The sequence below is a fragment of the Sparus aurata genome, chromosome 13 (genome assembly GCF_900880675.1).
Source record: "Sparus aurata chromosome 13, fSpaAur1.1, whole genome shotgun sequence".
Classification (NCBI taxonomy): domain Eukaryota; kingdom Metazoa; phylum Chordata; class Actinopteri; order Spariformes; family Sparidae; genus Sparus; species Sparus aurata.
The window spans coordinates 33,540,419-33,562,762 of NC_044199.1; the positions used below are offsets into that span (position 1 = coordinate 33,540,419).

General features: G+C 41.9%; 3 protein-coding genes across 3 annotated transcripts; all 3 read left to right on the forward strand.

Annotated features, from left to right (window-relative positions):
* The first annotated feature begins 911 nt into the window (after nt 1-911).
* LOC115593858 (odorant receptor 131-2-like) lies at nt 912-2,176 on the forward strand. Its single transcript, XM_030437534.1, has 2 exons — nt 912-943; nt 1,375-2,176. The coding sequence occupies exons 1-2, from the start codon at nt 912-914 to the stop codon at nt 2,174-2,176; spliced, it is 834 nt and encodes a 277-aa protein (XP_030293394.1).
* Nucleotides 2,177-8,613: 6,437 nt separating this feature from the next.
* LOC115593859 (odorant receptor 131-2-like) lies at nt 8,614-9,561 on the forward strand. The gene has a single exon (XM_030437535.1). The coding sequence runs from the start codon at nt 8,614-8,616 to the stop codon at nt 9,559-9,561; it is 948 nt and encodes a 315-aa protein (XP_030293395.1).
* A 2,046-nt stretch (nt 9,562-11,607) lies between these two features.
* Nucleotides 11,608-17,941, forward strand: LOC115593860 (odorant receptor 131-2-like). The gene is made up of 4 exons (XM_030437536.1): nt 11,608-11,623; nt 12,854-13,030; nt 13,153-13,388; nt 17,012-17,941. The coding sequence occupies exons 1-4, from the start codon at nt 11,608-11,610 to the stop codon at nt 17,939-17,941; spliced, it is 1,359 nt and encodes a 452-aa protein (XP_030293396.1).
* The last annotated feature ends 4,403 nt before the right edge of the window (nt 17,942-22,344 follow it).

The following is a 22,344-nucleotide window of genomic DNA, read 5'->3' on the forward strand; positions in this document are numbered from 1 at the left end:
GAGAGAAACAGACAATAGCTGCATCATGCAGCAAAAGCAGATTGAGCCAAGCAGGAAGTCAGAGTCAAAACAAGCCACGCTGATTTCCTTTTGCCACACCAGTTTGACTGCACCCAGTTGAGTTGAGCCACGCCCCTAATGGACCTGATCCGGAGAAGGGCCAAGCTGTGGTCACCCTGTCTGTAAGTGGGCTGCGGTGATGTCTGGCTACTGCAACTCTTAACATACACCGTCTCTCCCTAACATTGATATAATAATGCATAGTCACCTCGTGTCTGTGCAGGACACCTACAAGAAAAATAAATTTTGTGTTCAGCTTTCAATACTTGTGTAGGTTCTAACTGAAGCTAAATCTGTTTGAGGAGTCATGTATATTGCTCAGTTACTGCTGGTGAAAACATGACGTTCATCATGAAATCTTTTAAATGACTTTTAATGTGAAGAAGTTATAGTAAATCAAACATTATTGTAACTGAATTAGTGGAGCAACTTTGTTAGTGGTGATTTTTTGATAGTACGACGGGGATCGAGACAAGCACATCATTGGTTTGATACACACCTTCAAGCCACACGGAGTCAAACCAAGTAGAGCCAGGTCGGCAGATGCAATGAAAAAAATGATATAGAGCATTTGGTAAATTTTCAAAGTAAAAGACCCTATGCAGACTTGGGATTTACAGCACAACAAAGTGGTAAATAACAGCAGAAAACACAATTAAAACCGACAAACTTGAATTTTCGCATTGCGGTTGTATGTACACTGATGTTTACTCCTCCAGAAGATCTGGCTCTGCACTGGAACCCTGCAGAGCCAGACAGCTTCGAGCAGCTGAGCAGAAGATGCCACTTCCTGGTCCTCCACACACAACACATACAGATTTTTCCTAAAAGTTGAATATTTTCAACAAGCCATGGCCTACCCTAGCAATGACCTGAATTTTAGGTATTGACGCAATACGTTATTCAGGCCACGTCGAGGAAACATCAGTCAGTCCTGGCTGACCCTTGTAAACCATTGTTCTGTGAGTCTAAGTTGCTTTTGTCTTGTTGCAGATATAATCTGCTGAGATGCAGAACAAATAGTTTTTAACAGTGATGGGTCCCTGCAAGTTCTTGAAGTGGACCAGCACTTTTGCATTTTGCTCCTTCACAAACCTTGTTTGTGTACCAGCACTTCAAATAAGCTGCCAGTACCCTTTTCTCCCTATCATCTACCATCTATCATACCATAGAACCTCACTTTCACTTAACTATTCTATATGCCACAAAATCTTTCATGAAAATGAAGGCTGAATAGATCACCAGTCAAGGATCATAAAAATGACCTTGACCTTATAAGCAGATGGAGAAAATGGGGCAAGTGTGAATCGACAGTGGTAAAGACTTACATTTACATTACATCTGTTGCATCCTGCTGTTCAACCTGCTCTTTGCAGATACTGCTACACTGGTGTCGAACCTTCTGCTCTACTTTCTGGCTTTTTTAGGGCTACGAATTTCATATTATGTATGTGGTCCCCTCATTCTGCTCTCAGTATTCACTATCACTATCTCCCCTCTCACCTTGGCTGTGATGTCCTTTGAGAGATTTGTGGCTGTGTGCTATCCTTTGAGGCATGCTGCCATCTTTACCATGAGAAGCCTGAGCATCATCATTGCTCTGGTGTGGTCTTTCAGTTTTATTCACATCCTCATTCGAGTTTTTATGCTGTTATATGTGTTCACAACAATCTCCCTTGATCTGCATATGAATGACTTTTGCAGTATGGAAGCAATGTTTTTCACACCAATCTTTAATGATTTTGAGGAAGCGTATTCCAGCATTCTCTTTCTGTCAGTTGGTGTAGTAATCTTTGCCTCCTACATTGGTGTAGCTCTGGTAGCCAGGTCTGCCTCAACAGACAAAGCCTCAGCTAGAAAGGCTCTTCAAACACTTCTGCTTCACCTGATTCAGCTAAGTCTGATTCTTACCTCCACTTTGAGCTCCACCATTATAACTGCCAGTGCTAGAGGAGTAGGGAGATTAACCCTCATACGGATTTACAATGTATGCTTTGTGTGCCTGACTATCCTTCCAAGGTGTCTCAGTGCTCTCATCTATGGGCTCAGGGATCAAACCATCAGGCCTGCCCTCAGGCAAAATCTGTGCTGTAGATTGAGATGCTCACTTCTCTGAAAAAAGAGCCAGTAACAACTTCAAGTGAATGCTTTTTCAATACAGCATGTTACACCATGTTGCTAAATATAGAAAAAGGACAATAATAATAATAATAATAATAATAATAATAATAATAACATAATAATAATAAAAACATCTGTGGTTATTCACCATTTACAAAAGTGATGACTGTATAGAAAGATTTTGTGGTATTGGCTTTATTACATGTCTCTTAATTATTCATTTAACAAATTTGTTCTTCTTACATAATGATGGTTTATCATTTCTGTTTGTCTGTGAATGTCTTTAGACAGTTATGAACATGACAATCAGACGATGAAACAAAACAATATAGATGAAAAACACGAGTGTTAAATCAGGGGCGGAGTGGCAATCAGGATGATCAGGAGTTTTCCAGGTCCGCTGGCCAGCTGATGAATTCCCGCAAAACGGTCCACAGATCATTCTGAGTGAAACATACATGGCTGCCCCTTGGGCTCATCAAAATTACTGATGTTGTTTAAATTCTCTGTGAAAATATCTAATATCTACTATATTAATGATGAAGTAACAGTCCAACCAATATATATACCACTTGCTCATTCTCTATATCTCAGTCATGGTTACCCTGCACACTCATCTCTGATCTCTCCCATCAATCTACTTGTTTTCGTGTAGCCTTCTTAATTTAATTCTTCTTATTCAGGTGTAACAGAACTTTCATGGTCACAAACTTATCATTTATTTTCTTTAATTCTTTTTTTTAGGGTCAATGTTTGGTTTTAATAATCTGTGGTGTTGTAATTTACGCTTTTACTCCATGTAAAGTGACCTTGGGTGACTTGAAAGGCGCCATCAAATAAAATGTATTATTATTATTGTTATTGAAAATAAAAAAAAAACAACCTGCAATTTAATTTGTTTGTTTGTTCTTAAATTAACATAGAATGGGGCAAAGCCTCCTGGGAATTGGAAATGCATTTATCCAATGAACCGATTGCAGGTCAAGTCTATTTACAGAAATGTAGGGGAATAAATGAGCAGCCCCTCGTCTAATGGCATGATCCTACAAGATAATGACATTCTTCAGACAGAGAGAAAGCAAGCAAGTTCGAAGAAAGTACAAGATTTTTGACAGTTGAAGGATTTGATGATTTGAGGAGTAGATGATTGTTGTTTTACACATGGAAGGCAAAAGAGAAAGGAGAAAGGAGGGGCCGAAAAGGCCATAATGAAGATGGAACGGATGCTGGAGGGGGATGCATCAAAGTGATCGAAAATTACAGATTATAAGTTCTGTTGTTGATATAGGTCTGTCATACAATGTAGTTCTATTATTTCATTTTGATGTAATATTTCAGCATCTATTTATTAACAGAAAACCCATAAAAGCTTTAAACCTACACTTTTTTGTCAATATTGTGCGTTTGCCTAGTGCCATGTTGTGGTCAGATTTCAATATCCGTTAAGTCCTTCCCAAATACGAAGACTTGGCTGGCGTTAGATCAGATGGAGGAATTCCACTCAAGGAAACATGACCTAATCTGGGTTTTCATCCAGATTAAAAAAATAGATTTAATATTTTAAACTGACATACATTTTTGTTTATGAGTTTGTCTTGTTGATATATGGGAGGGCCGGTGATGGGCCAGTGCGGTCAGAAATTCCCCGGTGGATTTTGGTGCCCCACTCCGCCCTTGTATTAAATTGTGTAAAAAGTACGTACAAGTAACAAGTAAATATTCTCTATTTCAAATCCAGAGAGATGTTAGTCTGAGATACTAAAAATGAGCAGACAAACTAACAAAAGATAGTTTTCAAGAACAGTAGTACACATGTAGGTTTAAAAAGGTAAATGGGTTTAAATCAAGATTAAAATTTGTTGATCTGCGAAGGAGATTTCATCTTTAATTGGTGATAGCAGTTAGTTTCTACTACAGCCCTTTGTTGTCACACCTAAAGTACAAGTTACTCAAAATAAGTAAAGTACTTCAGTAAATGTAATTAGTAACAGTCCATCACAGTATTTACTACATTTACTTGTTTTAATCTGTCTGGCAATGTGTTTAAATGTGACATTAAAAAGTTTTACATTTTTTAAAGTCAGAATTTAAACATTCTACATGTAACTGGTTATGAAACAGTCACTGGCGGCTCTATATGAACTACAGATAAGGAAATGACACTATTAGCAAGAAGTTTGGCTATCATATTTAGGGATGGGAATTGATAAGAGTTTAACGATTCCGATTCCATTATTGATATTGTTTATCGATCCGATTCCTTATCAATTCTCTTATCGATTCTCATTGGGTGAGGGAATAAGTATGAATTTGTTTGTTTGTATTAACTCCCTTTAATATCTGATCAGAAGACACAGCACAGAGTATACAAAAATTATGTGTAGCAACCTCAGAACAAACCTAAAAGTAGGTGAGCTACTTCTCAAAGTAAAGTGCAGGGACTCATAGCTTAGGGCAGTGTTTCTGAACCAGTATGCCATGGCATGCTAGTGTAGAGCTTAGATCAGGCCCAAAAAATCAAGCCCGACCCGAGCCCGGCCAGCCCAACGCATCAACTGTAATTATGAGTTGTTGTCACGGCCCACGACTTGTTCAAAATGGTTCCATACCTCCGACTTTCCTCCAACCTTGTTAAAAGTTAATTCTCCTGTTTTAATTTTTTTCTTTACATCTTCAAGCTCCATGTTGCAGTTAAGCTAGACAATCAGTAGTGCTGGTACGGCATTACTAATCTGACCACTTTTTTCAGTAACGAGTAATCTAAAGCGCTTATACTTCCAAAACAGTGATCAGATTGAAGTTACTTATTCAAATCACTGTGCGTTACTATTATTTTTGTTATTTTTCGAAGTATAAATGTATATTTTCGCTTTCTTCTCACGTCTCGGGGAGTGATGTGACGTATGCCACAAGTCACGTTTTCAGCATGAGGAAAACTCACGTTTACCCCACGCAGCAACACAAACACAAACAAGCCCGAGGTTCGGGTAGGGTTGGGCTCGGGCAGAGAATCTAAACTCTACGCTAGGGTGTGCCTTGACAGATGATCAAGAGTGCCTTACCTAAGTAACCCTGCCTCTGTGAACGGAGAAGCTAGAAGTGCACGAGAGCTGCTGCAGCCTCTGAGCCAGCCAGACTCTGGCCGTCAACATCATCTAAATTTGACGGACAATGACAATGGAGATTATTCGTGTAGTAGAAGTTTACACATTGAAATGGCACTCACATTATAAATAAGTAGACAGAGCCCAGTCTGCCTGGAGAGTTTAAAGTTACCTTCGGCATTAATAACAGATGGCATCTCGTTAGCTCTGCTGCTGCTTGTCTCACTTGCGTCGCTAAGTAGTAGTGTATCAGGACGCGACAGTCCTGCAAATGAATTGCTGCGTGGAAAAATGGTTATGCATACTAGAGGTAGTTCCCCCCTTTGATGAAATGGAAACTTTACAAGTGTTGCAAGTGACTGAATTGTCGTCTTTTCGTGTGAAATACAACCAAACTCTAAAGCACCTCTGCCTCGAAGCCATGTTTGCTGCGCTCTTAACCAAAACAACGCAGCGTCATGCGTCATGACGTCATGATGCATTTGCTACGAGCGGAACCAATAAGCGGAATTGTTAAGCGGGCATGCTAACGATTCCGAGGAATTGACTCACTGGGCACCGGTTTTGAAGAAGAACCGGTCCTTGATTCCCATCCCTAATCATATTACAGTGGAGGGTGGTTTGTTTGAAGTCAGATGATGTGAAACTGAAGTACTTCTGGACGACTGACGAGGCCGTGCCCTTTTGTGGGATAAACACGTGATCTAACAAAATGAATGCATCATCAGGTGGAAGATCTTATTTCAACTTTGGGGATAACATGACATGAAATTTAAGCCAAACAAGTTTGATAAATTAAAGACCCACCTTGCACCTTACAGGATTTAAAGGATCTGCTGCTAACATCTTGCTGCCAGATACCACAGAATGTTGCCCAAAGCATCAACCTGCCTCCACCAGCTTGTCTTCTTCTCATAGTGCATCCTGGTGACATGTGTTCCCTAGGTAAGGGAGGCACGTGGCCATCAACGTGATGTAAAAGAAAACGTGATTCATCAGCCCAGACCACCTTCTTCCATTGCTCCGTGGTCCAGTTCTGATGCTCATGTGGCCACTGTTGGCGCTTTAGGCAGTGGACAAGGGTCAGCATGGGCACCCTGACTGGTTTGTAGCTCTGCAGCCCCATACACAACAAACTGTGATGCACTGTGTATTATGACAAGTTTCTATCAGAACCAACATTAACTTCTTCAGCAACTTGAGCAACAGAACAATCTGTTGGATCGGACCACACAGGCCAACCTTCATTCCACATTTGCATCAATGAGCCTGGGCTGCCCATGACCCTGTCACCGTTTATCACTGTTCCTTCCTTGGACCTCTTTTGATAGATATTGCCCACTGCAGACTGGGAAGTAGGGATGTCACAAGATACTTGCGATACCTTTCAGTTTTAAAATGTCAAAACACAGACAGTACCACTCGCACCGTTTCCAGTGTTAGAATCGGTGCCGCACCCCCTCTGGTACTGATGGGGGCAGTATACGCCTCAGAGTGTTCCAGTCGATACTTACATTCAGAAGTAGTAGGTCACGAACAAGTGGAACTACACATGACAAAACAAAAACCACATGTGGAAGATGGCAACTGCAGCTCCAGCAATAGCCCCACCTCGACTTGATGATAAAAAAGGCACAAAGAGTTGTTTATGGAAGTACTTTGCATATGAGGCAGATGAACGTGGCGTTATCATTAATCCGCAGAAGCATTATGCAAACGATGCTACTTTGGTCTTCAGACCAAGTGAGGAAATACCTCCAATTTAGCAAAGCACCTGAAAGACCGTCATCCAAATTTGTTTACAGAATTCAGGGTGAGTTCTGATTCATATTAACAACATCCAAAGAATGAACCTTTTCTGTTTTTTGTAATCTGTCATACTAAAATACACGTTACATGATGTTTGGGGTGGTGGGCACATTTGTTATTGCTTATGTTACGTAGGTAGCTTATGCTATAGTTTTAACATTAGCCTAGCACGAATGTTATAGCATTAGCTACCTTGTAGTAATGCGGCCTCAGAGGGAGAGAGAGAAAGAGAGCATGTCTCTTGCAAGTATCTTGTCAAAACTAGCGAAATTCACAGAACATCTTAGTTTAATATAGTTACAAATGAATATGCAATTGGTTTGTCAAAAGATGGTTACCCCCCCCATTTTTTATGATGTAAAAGACGATTTGCGAGTGAGAGAGCTGCAATTTAGCGCGACCACATTGAACGTTGCTTCTGTATTGACAATTGGATAGTACATTTGGAGTTAAATTTGCAATTGAAAACAAGTGCTGCGCTGCTGTCCCATTCCTGGCTTTTTAAAAAAATAGTTAGACAGCCCTGATTTTTATGTTAATGATTTAAAATGAACTACCTGCCACCACCTGTCTGTGACTTCAAATGACTGCATCTACTATTTGGTGTGTGTGTGTGCGTGCGGGCTGGAGCCAATGTGCAGGGCAGGCAGGTGCTACGGTAATGACACGACTACTGAATTTTTGGTATCGTGACACCCCTACTTAGAACCCCCCACGGGAGCTGCAGTTTTGGAGATGCTCTGACCCAGTCGTCTAGCCATCACAATTTGGCTCTTGTCAAACCTATGCTAGCCCATTTTTATGTTTCTAATACATCAACTTTGAGGACAACATATTCACTTGCTGTCTAATATATTACACCCACATACAGGCTCCATGATGAAGAGATAATCAGCGTTATTCACTTTACCTGTCAGTGGTAATAATGTTACGTCTGATCCGTGAGTACGTTGTTGATAAGAAAAGAGATCATGATGTACCTGGATTTGATTGGCAGTCAGCAGTATCAATAGCCCCAGGCTGCAAAATGCATGACAAGATGAATACAGGGCTAACTAACTAGTATAACGCCACATGTAAAATCAGCACTATAAAGTCTTATTTAACTTCTCTGAAGATTTGCTAAGGTGGGCTGATCAAAGTTTGCCGATAGTGATTTACACTTGAAAGCATCTGTTACTTTTACTAGTGGTAAACAGTTACATTACTAAATTCTGACATGAACAAGATGCTGATGTAATGACATCATGTGGGGTTGACCTGAGGACAAAGCATATATACCTTGTGTTGCAGGAAACACCAGCAGCACACCACTTCTGCTGTCTTTGCAAACTAACATGTCCTCTATCTTTCTGACTTGACTGCTCAACTGATGAATAATTTGTCTTTCTGAACTCAACAGGTGTTTGTGGTGATAACTTTGAGCTTTTTTGACATGATTAACTTAACTTTGTATGTGTTGCAGTTTACTGGTACAACAAGCCAAAAGAGTCTTTTTTTCTTCACATATCATTCTGTAATGTTGTCTGTGTTGCAGCCAAAGGCTAATATCACCACTTATTTGCAGTATCAAGTATCAGATGAGATAATGTTGTTTAGCACGTTATCTGTGGGATCGAGCTGTTCTTTCTTCTACATTAACAGTGTTTTGCTGTTCACCCTGAGGTCAAAGCAGGTGTTTTGTGAGACATCCCGTTACATCCTGCTGTTCAACCTGCTCTTTGCAGATACTGCTACACTGGTGTCGAACCTTCTGCTCTACTTTCTGGCTTTTTTAGGAATAAGAATGTCATATTATGTATGTGGTCCCCTCATTCTGCTCTCAGTATTCACTATCACCATCTCCCCTCTCACCTTGGCTGTGATGTCATTTGAGAGATTTGTGGCTGTGTGCTATCCTCTGAGGCATGCTGCCATCTTTACCATGAGAAGCCTGACCATCATCATTGCTCTGGTGTGGTCCTTCAGTTTTATTCACATCCTCATTCGAGTTTTTATGCTGTTATATGTATTCACAACAATCTCCCTAGATCTTCATATGAATGACTTTTGCAGTATGGAAGCAATGTTTTTCACACCAATCTTTAATGATTTTGAGGAAGCGCATTCCAGCATTCTCTTTCTGTCAGTTGGTGTAGTAATCTTTGCCTCCTACATTGGTGTAGCTCTGGTAGCAAGGTCTGCCTCAACAGGCAAAGCCTCAGCTAGAAAGGCTCTTCAAACACTTCTGCTTCACCTGATTCAGCTGAGCCTGATTCTTACCTCCACCTTGAGTTCCACCATCATAACATCCATTGCTAGAAGAGTAGGGAGATTAACCCTCATACGGATTTACAATGTATGCTTTGTGTGCCTGACTATCCTTCCAAGGTGTCTCAGTGCTCTCATCTATGGGCTCAGGGATCAAACCATCAGGCCTGCCCTCACGCAAAATCTGTGCTGTCGATGGAGATGCTCACTTCTCTGAAACAAGGGCCAGAAACAACTTCAAGTGAATGCTTTTTCAATACACACTCTGCTTTTCAGCATTTTACAACATGTTGCTAAATGTAGAAAAAGGACAATAATAATAATAATAATAATAATAATAATAATAATAATAATAATAATAATAATAATAATATAAACAATAATCTGTGGTTGTTTACCATTTACAAAAGTGATGATTGTATGGAAAGATTTTGTGTAATTGGCTTTATTACATGTCTCTTAGATGTTCATTTAACAAATGTGTCCTTCTTGGATAATGTAACGGTGGTTTATTATTTCTGTTTGTCTGTGAATGTCTCAGACAGTTATGATCATGACAATCAGACAGTGAAACAAAACTGTATAGACGAAAAACACAAATGTTAAATTCTGTAAAAAGTATGTACAACTAACTTAAAACATTCTCTGATTTCAAATCCAGAGAGAAAATGAGCAGTCATACTAACAAGAGATAGTATTCAAGAATAGTAGTACACATGTAGGTTTTAAAAAGGTTAATAGGTTTAAATCAAGATTAAAATTTGTTGATCTGTGAAGGAGATTTCATCTGTAATTGGTGATAACAGTTGTTTTCTACTACAGCACTTTGTTGTCACAAGAAATATGGGTAAGGCTTTGTTTATGCTAGATCTGCCAGGTATTTTTAGTCTAATCAAATGTATGTCCTTAAAAGAGGCCTGCAAGTCTTACAGCTTCATTTACTCAGTGTTGTATGACTCTTTGGTGGCATCAGCCATTTTCTATAGAGTAGTCTGCTGGAGCAGCGCATCTCGGTAATAGTTAGGAAAAGACTTGATGAAGTTATAAAGAAGGTCAGCTCCATCCTAAGACCCTCTTGACCCAGTGCAAGTTTTGGGAGAGAGCAGGATGATGGAGAAGCTGTCATCGCTGCTGGTGAAGGAGTCCCGCCCCCTGCAGCTCACTATCACAGCACTGGGCAGCTCCTTCAGTGACAGACTGATACACCCCAAGTGTGTGAAGGATAGTTATCACAGGTCCAAGTGTGTGAAGGATAGTTATCACAGGCCCAAGTGTGTGAAGGTTATATGTTCATCAATTATGGACCTGGCCAAATATCAGGTGTGATAGTCAACATTTTTCTGGTGCAGCATGCAATCCGAAAAGTTATGAGTTAATTTACTCTTTCAATTAATCTAATGACTAAAAAAGTACAATGTTTGCCTCCAAAATGTAGAGGATGGAAATCGTAAAGTAGCAGATAATATAAATACTTAAGTAAAGTACAAGTTACTCAAAATAAGTAAAGTACTTCAGTAAATGTAATAAGTTACACTCCATCACAGTATTTACTACATTTACTTGTTTTAATTTGTCTGGCAGTGTGTTTAAACGTGACATTAATGAGTTTTTAATTTTTTTAAATCAGAATTTAAACATTCTACATATAACTGGCTATGAAACAGTCTCAATTTAACTCTGGTGGCTCTATATGAACTACAGATAAGGAACCAAAATATTAGCAAGAAGATTGGCTATCATACTAAATTGGAGGGTGGTTTGTTTGAAGTCAGATGATGTGAAACTGAAGTACTTCTGGACGACTGAGCAGACCGTGCCCTTTTGTGGAAATAAATAATGACCTACAAAATGAATGCATTATCAGGTGGAAGATCTGATTTCAACTTTAGGGGGAAAACGACATAAGATTTAAAATAATAAAAATAGATAAATAAAATGACATGAAATTTAAGCCAAACAAGTTTGATCAATGGAGGACCCACCTTGCACCTTACAGGTTTAAAGGATCTGCTGCTAACATCTTGCTGCCAGATACCACAGAATGTTGCCCAAAGCATCAACCTGCCTCCACCAGCTTGTCTTCTTCTCATAGTGCATCCTGGTGACATGTGTTCCCTAGGTAAGCAAAGCACCTAGCCATCCACATGATGTAAAAGAATACGTGATTCATCAAACCCAGTCCACATTTTTCCAATGCTCTGTGGTCCAGTTCTGATGCTCATGTCGCCACTGTTGGCGCTTTAGGCGGTGGACAAGGGTCAGCATGGGCACCCTGACTGGTTTGTGGCTCTGCAGCCCCATACACAACAAACTGTGATGCACTGTGTATTCTGACAAGTTTCTATCAGAACCAACATTAACTTAAGCAATTGAGCAACAGTAGCTTATCTTTTGGAGTGGACCACACAGGCCAGCCTTTATTCGACATTTGCATCAATGAGCCTTGGCCGCCAATGACCCTGTCACCGTTTACCACTGTTCCTTCCTTGGACCTCTTTTGATAGATATTGACCATTGCAGACTGGGAAGTAGGGATGTCACAAGAACCGATACTTGCGATACCTTTCAATTCTAAAATGTCAAAACAGACAATGCCCATTTTTCGAAGTACCACTTGCACTGATTCCAGTGTTAGAATCGGTGCCGCGCCCCCTCTGGTACTGATGGGGAGAGAGACTGGAACAGAGTGTTCCAGTCGATACTTACATTCAGAAGTAGTAGGTCACGAACAAGTGGAACTACACATGGCATAACAAAATCCACATGTGGAAGATGGCAACTGCAGCTCCAGCAATAGCCCCACCTCGACTTGTGTTGTTTATGGAAGTACTTTGCACATGAGGCAGATGAACGTGGCATTTTCATTAATCCGCAGAAGCATTATGCAAACGATGCTACTGTGGTCTTCAGACCAAGGGAAGTAATACTTCCAATTTAGCAAAGCACCTGTCATCCAGATTTGTTTACAGAATTCAGGGTGAGTTCTGATTCATATTAACAACATTCAAAGAATGAACCTTAACAGTTTTTTTGTTTTTTTTTTAATCTGTCATTCTGAAATACACGCTACATGATGTTTGGGATGGTGGGCACATATGTTATGGTTTATGTTATGTACGTAGCTTATGCTGTAGTTTTAACATTAGCCTAGCACAAACGTTATAGCACTAGCTAGCCTCAGAAGGAGAGAGAGAAAGAGAGCATGTCTCTTGCAAGTATCTTCTCAAAACTAGCGAAATTCACAGAATATCTTAGTTGAACATAGTTACAAATGAATATGCAATTGGTTTGTCAAAACATGATTACCCCCCAAGAAATTTTTTTACGACGTAAACGTCAATTTGCTAGTGAGAGAGCTGCAATTTCCCTGCAACCACACTGAACGTTGCTTCCTAAATGAAGTTTGATGAAGTAGATTTGCGTAACTCAGACCACGCCTTGAATGCGTCCCATTTCCGCGCCAGAAGCATTTAAGCACACCACATCCGTTTCTTTCTCGTTTGACTCAGTCTTCCCTGATCGTGACAAGACTGGCAGAGACAAACTCACCTCAGAAATGGACCAGGAGCTCCGTTATCCACATTCCCTGGTGTTCTCGGCTTTCATCCTCCGACATCTCCGACATCGTCGGACCTTCGCCTTCAAGCAGGCTAAGGGGAAGATCCCGTCTTCGGCGTCTGAGGGATGTCGGCCGTTCTACACAGGCTATCACCAACCTGCTCTACATCCAGGCGCTCAAGCAACAGGCAAAGCAACTCTGGCCCGAATTTACCCCGCCATCTCTCCGACATCTTATCCGACTGGACAGTTGCTTGTCTCAGACACACACTCAGCCGACGTAGCATCCCCTTCCATCGCTCCGACAAGAAGGCAAAACTTTTCCAGTTCCTCACGGACTCACAGCAACACACCATTCTCCCTCGCCGAGCTTTCCGAGCACTTTTGGGTTCGCAGCGCCGCGTCCGCAGCAACACCGGCAACGTCACAGTGCGCCACACGGCCCAAGATGCTCAGCCTTCCAAATCAGCCCTCCCAAAGGGCCAGGTCGAATCAAACTCTGCACAAGCTCTTCCTGTCCCAGAGTTATATCAACCCTCCTCCTTTTTTCCTCAGACTTCACAAACAACCCGAGCACATGCATCCCTCCATCCCAGCATCCTTTCCTCTTCTCTTGCTTTTACCTTTCCTATCCCAACTTCCCTGACCACCTCAGCTCCTTCGACTTCGATACAGGCCACCACTGTCACTCAGACAGACCGCACCCTCAACAGCGATTTACGCCGGTGCTGCTCGCCAAAATCCTCCATTTCCTCCTGTTTCTCATTTTCCACCTTCCCCGAATTCTCATTCACATTCTCATTTAACCGTGACATCATCTGTTCCGTTGTCCTCGACCGCAGGTCAGAACTGGACAACTACTTGTTGTTGATCCTAGACCTAGCCTTGTGGTTCGGCGGTCATGGTTTTTACACATATCACATCCTCTTTGCATCTCAAGCTGACGGACGCCTGCAGCAACTTAATCAGGGAACATACTGGGGAACATTAGACATTGTGACCTGTGCGGCGCACCATCCCACCCAGCCACAGCATGCACCCTCTCCGCTCTTTTGCCTCGCTTCTCAGCTCCAAATAAACAGAACCCCGCCGTTTTCTGCAGCCTGCCAACAGCAGCCCTCCCACCGTCTATCACCCCAAAACCAGCAAACACCCAGCCAACCCCTCTCAGCCCTCTTCCCAAAGGCGTGGATAAGCGAGGAAGACCAATCCTCTGCCAGGACCGGGGGGTGGTCTGTAACAACTACAATGATCTATGATGCAGCGCTTCAAGTTGCCGATACCTCGGAGCCCACTCCAGACCAACCTGCCCTCATAACCCCACCAAGCACATCTTGTGTACGTATCTCAATACCTCAATTAAAATCAATGCTCTTGTGACCGCCTTAAAGAGCCACCCAGACCGCCAGTTCGTTAACTTCCTCATCCAGGGTTTTACACACGGCTTCCACCCAGGTTTGCAGGTCATGCTAGATTCCTCCTACACATGCCACAATTACAGTCAGCTATCACCAAGCCCGACATAATCAATAAACTCCTGGATAAGGAAGTCAGAGAATCAATCATGATCTGCCCTTTTTCCAGTCCACCTTTCCCAACATTCAGAATCAGTCCGATCGGCATAGCCACCGGGAAATATTCAGGAAAAAAGAGACTAATCATAGACCTCTCATCCCCCCATGGCTCGACTGTCCCAAGCATTAATAGCTTAATTCCCAGCCCAGACTTCTCCATACAGTACGCTACAATCGATCACGCCATCTCCCTCTTCCACCTAGCCGGCCAAGGAGCCTGGCTGTCCAAGCCATACCCACATTCCACAGGACAAAGCATGCAAGATGAAGCTAAAACTGTGGCACCAGTTCCTCTCATCCTGGAACAGCATCTCGTTCTTTTATGATGACCACGTCACCAAAAGATATCCAGCTGTTCACAGATGCAGCCCCTTCCGCCGGCTTTGGCAGCTACTATGGCGGCAGGTGGCTCTCATCATCCAGGCCATAAAAACTCAGTCGCCAACTCACTATCTCGTTTCTCGTTTCAGAGATTCAGACAATCTGCACCAGCCTCCGACCCTCTTCCAACCCCAGTCCCGGCGTTTTCAGCCACCATCTTCTACTGACCCCGCAATTGGAACATCTAGTTACCACTTCCCAAGATGCCATCCTCAATAGCGTCGCTCTGTGAACACTCTCATCGTACCTGACCAGATGAAATTGCTTCAAAACTTTCCATGCCGCATACAGCCTCTCGTTCCCTTCATTCGACATCCTGACTCTTTCTAACTTTATCACATTCGCACATTCCATCCTCAAGATAAAATCATCTACAATCAAGGTCTATGTCAGTGGCATTAACTTCTTCACTTAACTATCCTCAGGGGCTCTGTGGTACCCACGTACCTCACAAACATTCACCACAACCTAAACGACATCAGAAATGCCCACGCACACCTTTCTGCCTGAAGTTCTCTTGGGGATCATTCCCTTAAGAGGAAGCAGAGAGACGGCTCTCCCACTCAGAGTCTCAACCTCCCCGATTAACTCCCGTCCCATCACCACCAACCGACACTGGTCTATAAACCTTCTCCCGCATCCAACCGCCTACAACCCTGACTCCCCCTTCTTCCCTTCATCGCTCCATCCCTCGACCCCCATCCTTTCATCCCTCTACTCTCGACCCTTACCTCTTATCCCTCCAACTGTTCATCCCTCTCTCCGGACCCCCGATCCATCCCTCCTACACAACGTCGGTTCTACCACATTCATATTGTACAATAAACCATTCTAAATCCATATCATTATGTGGCGTGGTCTGTGTTAGTGAATTGATAATTGGATAGTACGTTTGGAAATAAATTTGCAATTGAAAACAAGTGCTGCGCTGCTGTCCCATTCCTGGCTTTTTTTTTAAATCGTTGGACAGCCCAGATTTTTATGTTAATGTTTTAAAATGAACTACCTGTCACCACCTGTCTGTGACTTCAAATGACTGCATCTAATATTAGGTGTGTGTGTGTGTGTGTGTGTGTGTGTGTGTGTGTGTGTGTGTGTGTGTGTGTGTGCGGGCTGGAGCCAATGTGCAGGGCAGGGCAGGCAAGTGCTTGTGCTTTATACCTGTCCTCTTTCTTTGATATTTTTCAAATATTTTATAAAGGGATTCATGTTTCAAGTTCAAGCACATGGAATCTTAGAAAATTCGTTTATTTGTGTAATTTTACTGGTATTGGCACCGACTACTGAATTTTTGGTATCGTGACACCCCTTCTTAGAACCCCCCACGAGAGCTGCAGTTTTGTAGATGCTCTGACCCAGTCGTCTAGCCATCACATTTGGCACTTGTCAAACTTATGCTAACCCATTTTTATGTTTCTAACACATCAACTTTGAGGACAACATATTCACTTGCTTCCTAATATATATCACGCCCACTTACAGGCTCCATTATGAAGAGATCAGCAGTTTTATTCACTTCACCTGTCAGTGGTAATAATGATTACGGTCAGTGACTATGTTGTTATTGAGAAAAGAAATAATAATGTACCTGGATTTGATTGGCAGTCAGCAGTGTCGATAGCACCAGGCACCAAAATGCATGACAAGATGAATACGGGGCTAACTAACTAGTATTAGCATGCTAACACCACATGTAAAATCAGCACTATAAAGTCTTATTTAACTTCTCTGAAGATTTGCTAAGGTGGGCTGATCAATGCTTGCCGATAGTGATTCACACTTGAAAGCGTCTGTAACTGTTATTAGTGGTAAAGAGTTACATTACTAAATTCTGATGTGAACAAGATGCTGATGTAATGACATCATGTGGGGTTGACCTGAGGACAAAGCATATATACCTTGTGTTGCAGGAAACACCAGCAGCACACCACTTCTGCTGTCTTTGCAAACTAACATGTCCTCTATCTTTCTGACTTGACTGCTCAACTGATGAATAATTTGTCGTTCTGAACCCAACAGGTGTTTGTGGTGATAATTTTGAGCTTCTTTGACATGATTAATTTTACTTTGTATGTGTTGCAGTTTACTGGTACAACGAGCCAAAAGAGTCTTTTTTTCTTCACATATCATTCTGTAATGTTGTCTGTGTTGCAGCCAAAGGCTAATATCACCACTTATTTGCAGTATCAAGTATCAGATGAGATAATGTTGTTTAGCACGTTATCTGTTGGATCAAGCTGTTCTTCCTTCTACATTAACAGTGTTTTGCTGTTCACCCTGAGGTCAAAGCAGGTGTTTTGTGAGACATCCCGTTACATCCTGCTGTTCAACCTGCTCTTTGCAGATACTGCTACACTGGTGTCGAACCTTCTGCTCTACTTTCTGGCTTTTTTAGGGATAAGAATGTCATATTATGTATGTGGTCCCCTCATTCTGCTCTCAGTTTTAACTATCACCATCTCCCCTCTCACCTTGGCTGTGATGTCATTTGAGAGATTTGTGGCTGTGTGCTATCCTCTGAGGCATGCTGCCATCTTTACCATGAGAAGCCTGAGCATCATCATTGCTCTGGTGTGGTCCTTCAGTTTTATTCACATCCTCATTCGAGGTTTTATGCTGTTATATGTGTTCACAACAATCTCCCTTGATCTTCATATTAATGACTTTTGCAGTAAGGAAGCAATGTTTTTCGCACCAATCTTTTATAATTTTGAGGAAGCGTATGTCAGCATTCTCTTTCTGTCAGTTGGTGTAGTAATCTTTGCCTCCTACATTGGTGTAGCTCTGGTAGCAAGGTCTGCCTCAACAGACAAAGCCTCAGCTAGAAAGGCTCTTCAAACACTTCTGCTTCACCTGATTCAGCTGAGCCTGATTCTTACCTCCACCTTGAGTTCCACCATCATAACATCCATTGCTAGAAGAGTAGGGAGATTAACCCTCATACGGATTTACAATGTATGCTTTGTGTGCCTGACTATCCTTCCAAGGTGTCTCAGTGCTCTCATCTATGGGCTCAGGGATCAAACCATCAGGCCTGCCCTCACGCAAAATCTGTGCTGTCGATGGAGATGCTCACTTCTCTGAAACAAGGGCCAGAAACAACTTCAAGTGAATGCTTTTTCAACACACACTCTGCTTTTCAGCATTTTACAACATGTTGCTAAATGTAGAAAAAGGACAATAATAATAATAATAATAATGATAACAATAATGATAATAATAATAATAATAATAATAATAATAATAATAATAATAATATAAACAATGATCTGTGGTTGTTTACCATTTACAAAAGTGATGATTGTATGGAAAGATTTTGTGTAATTGGCTTTATTACATGTCTCTTAGATGTTCATTTAACAAATGTGTCCTTCTTGGATAATGTAACGGTGGTTTATTATTTCTGTTTGTCTGTGAATGTCTCAGACAGTTATGATCATGACAATCAGACAGTGAAACAAAACTGTATAGACGAAAAACACAAATGTTAAATTCTGTAAAAAGTATGTACAACTAACTTAAAACATTCTCTGATTTCAAATCCAGAGAGAAAATGAGCAGTCATACTAACAAGAGATAGTATTCAAGAATAGTAGTACACATGTAGGTTTTAAAAAGGTTAATAGGTTTAAATCAAGATTAAAATTTGTTGATCTGTGAAGGAGATTTCATCTGTAATTGGTGATAACAGTTGTTTTCTACTACAGCACTTTGTTGTCACAAGAAATATGGGTAAGGCTTTGTTTATGCTAGATCTGCCAGGTATTTTTAGTCTAATCAAATGTATGTCCTTAAAAGAGGCCTGCAAGTCTTACAGCTTCATTTACTCAGTGTTGTATGACTCTTTGGTGGCATCAGCCATTTTCTATAGAGTAGTCTGCTGGAGCAGAGCATCTCGGCAATAGTTAGGAAAAGACTTGATGAAGTTATAAAGAAGGTCAGCTCCATCCTAAGACCCTCTTGACCCAGTGCAAGTTTTGGGAGAGAGCAGGATGATGGAGAAGCTGTCATCGCTGCTGGTGAAGGAGTCCCGCCCCCTGCAGCTCACTATCACAGCACTGGGCAGCTCCTTCAGTGACAGACTGATACATCCCAAGTGTGTGAAGGATAGTTATCACAGGTCCAAGTGTGTGAAGGATAGTTATCACAGGTCCAAGTGTGTGAAGGATAGTTATCACAGGTCCAAGTGTGTGAAGGTTATATGTTCATCAATTATGGACCTGGCCAAATATCAGGTGTGATAGTCAACATTTTTCTGGTGCAGCATGCAATCAGAAAAGTTATGAGTTACTTTACTCTTTCAATTAATCTAATGACTAAAAAAGTACAATGTTTGCCTCCAAAATGTAGAGGATGGAAATCGTAAAGTAGCAGATAATATAATTACTTAAGTAAAGTACAAGTTACTCAAAATAAGTAAAGTACTTCAGTAAATGTAATAAGTTACACTCCATCACAGTATTTAATACATTTACTTGTTTTAATTTGTCTGGCAGTGTGTTTAAACGTGACATTAATGAGTTTTTAATTTTTTTAAATCAGAATTTAAACATTCTACATATAACTGGCTATGAAACAGTCTCAATTTAACTCTGGTGGCTCTATATGAACTACAGATAAGGAACCAAAATATTAGCAAGAAGATTGGCTATCATACTAAATTGGAGGGTGGTTTGTTTGAAGTCAGATGATGTGAAACTGAAGTACTTCTGGACGACTGAGCAGACCGTGCCTTTTTGTGGAAATAAATAATGACCTACAAAATGAATGCATCATCAGGTGGAAGATCTGATTTCAACTTTAGGGGGAAAACGACATAAGATTTAAAATAATAAAAATAGATAAATAAAATGACATGAAATTTAAGCCAAACAAGTTTGATCAATGGAGGACCCACCTTGCACCTTACAGGTTTAATGGATCTGCTGCTAACATCTTGCTGCCAGATACCACAGAATGTTGCCCAAAGCATCAACCTGCCTCCACCAGCTTGTCTTCTTCTCATAGTGCATCCTGGTGACATGTGTTCCCTAGGTAAGCAAAGCACCTAGCCATCCACATGATGTAAAAGAATACGTGATTCATCAAACCCAGTCCACATTTTTCCAATGCTCTGTGGTCCAGTTCTGATGCTCATGTGGCCACTGTTGGCGCTTTAGGCGGTGGACAAGGGTCAGCATGGGCACCCTGACTGGTTTGTGGCTCTGCAGCCCCATACACAACAAACTGTGATGCACTGTGTATTCTGACAAGTTTCTATCAGAACCAACATTAACTTAAGCAATTGAGCAACAGTAGCTTATCTTTTGGAGTGGACCACACAGGCCAGCCTTTATTCGACATTTGCATCAATGAGCCTTGGCCGCCAATGACCCTGTCACTGTTTACCACTGTTCCTTCCTTGGACCTCTTTTGATAGATATTGACCATTGCAGACTGGGAAGTAGGGATGTCATAAGAACCGATACTTGCGATACCTTTCAATTCTAAAATGTCAAAACAGACAATGCCCATTTTTCGAAGTACCACTTGCACTGATTCCAGTGTTAGAATCGGTGCCGCGCCCCCTCTGGTACTGATGGGGAGAGAGACTGGAACAGAGTGTTCCAGTCGATACTTACATTCAGAAGTAGTAGGTCACGAACAAGTGGAACTACACATGGCATAACAAAATCCACATGTGGAAGATGGCAACTGCAGCTCCAGCAATAGCCCCACCTCGACTTGTGTTGTTTATGGAAGTACTTTGCACATGAGGCAGATGAACGTGGCATTTTCATTAATCCGCAGAAGCATTATGCAAACGATGCTACTGTGGTCTTCAGACCAAGGGAAGTAATACTTCCAATTTAGCAAAGCACCTGTCATCCAGATTTGTTTACAGAATTCAGGGTGAGTTCTGATTCATATTAACAACATCCAAAGAATGAACCTTAACTGTTTTTTTTTGTTTTTTTTTTAATCTGTCATTCTGAAATACACGCTACATGATGTTTGGGATGGTGGGCACATATGTTATGGTTTATGTTATGTACGTAGCTTATGCTGTAGTTTTAACATTAGCCTAGCACAAACGTTTAGCACTAGCACCTAGCAGTAATGCGCCTCAGAAGGAGAGAGAGAACGAGAGCATGTCTCTTGCAAGTATCTTCTCAAAACTAGCGAAATTCACAGAATATCTTAGTTGAACATAGTTACAAATGAATATGCAATTGGTTTGTCAAAACATGATTACCCCCCAAAAAAATTTTTTACGACGTAAACGTCAATTTGCTAGTGAGAGAGCTGCAATTTCGCTGCAACCACACTGAACGTTGCTTCCTAAATGAAGTTTGATAAAGTAGATTCGCGTAACTAAGACCACGCCTTGAATGCGTCCCATTTCCGCACCAGAAGCATTTAAGCACACCACATCCGTTTCTTTCTCGTTTGACTCAGTCTTCCCTGATCGTGACAAGACTGGCAGAGACAAACTCACCTCAGAAATGGACCAGGAGCTCCGTTATCCACATTCCCTGGTGTTCTCGGCTTTCATCCTCCGACATCTCCGACATCGTCGGACCATCGCCTTCAAGTAGGCTAAGGGGAAGATCCCGTCTTCGGCGTCTGAGGGATGTCGGCCGTTCTACACAGGCTATCACCAACCTGCTCTACATCCAGGCGCTCAAGCAACAGGCAAAGCAACTCTGGCCCAAATTTACCCCGCCATCTCTCCGACATCTTATCCGACTGGACAGTTGCTTGTCTCAGACACACACTCAGCCGACGTAGCATCCCCTTCCATCGCTCCGACAAGAAGGCAAAACTTTTCCAGCTCCTCACGGACTCACAGCAACACACCATTCTCCCTCGCCGAGCTTTCCGAGCACTTTTGGGTTCGCAGCGCCGCGTCCGCAGCAACACCGGCAACGTCACAGTGCGCCACACGGCCCAAGATGCTCAGCCTTCCAAATCAGCCCTCCCAAAGGGCCAGGTCGAATCAAACTCTGCACAAGCTCTTCCTGTCCCAGAGTTATATCAACCCTCCTCCTTTTTTCCTCAGACTTCACAAACAACCCGAGCACATGCATCCCTCCATCCCAGCATCCTTTCCTCTTCTCTTGCTTTTACCTTTCCTATCCCAACTTCCCTGACCACCTCAGCTCCTTCGACTTCGATACAGGCCACCACTGTCACTCAGACAGACCGCACCCTCAACAGCGATTTACGCCGGTGCTGCTCGCCAAAATCCTCCATTTCCTCCTGTTTCTCATTTTCCACCTTCCCCGAATTCTCATTCACATTCTCATTTAACCGTGACATCATCTGTTCCGTTGTCCTCGACCGCAGGTCAGAACTGGACAACTACTTGTTGTTGATCCTAGACCTAGCCTTGTGGTTCGGCGGTCATGGTTTTTACACATATCACATCCTCTTTGCATCTCAAGCTGACGGACGCCTGCAGCAACTTAATCAGGGAACATACTGGGGAACATTAGACATTGTGA

Excerpts from the sequence above, each read along its gene's own strand:
- LOC115593858 (XM_030437534.1), top strand. The coding sequence starts at position 912 with ATGGCCTACCCTAGCAATGACCTGAATTTTAG. Across the intron at positions 944-1,374 it reads AGCAATGACCTGAATTTTAG|TGGTAAAGACTTACATTTAC; the intron begins GTATTGACGCAA and ends GTGAATCGACAG.
- LOC115593859 (XM_030437535.1), top strand. The coding sequence starts at position 8,614 with ATGTTGTCTGTGTTGCAGCCAAAGGCTAATATCACCACTTATTTGCAG.
- LOC115593860 (XM_030437536.1), top strand. Across the intron at positions 13,031-13,152 it reads GTCTTCGGCGTCTGAGGGAT|TTGCTTGTCTCAGACACACA; the intron begins GTCGGCCGTTCT and ends CCGACTGGACAG. Across the intron at positions 13,389-17,011 it reads CAGCCCTCCCAAAGGGCCAG|CCAAAGGCTAATATCACCAC; the intron begins GTCGAATCAAAC and ends TCTGTGTTGCAG.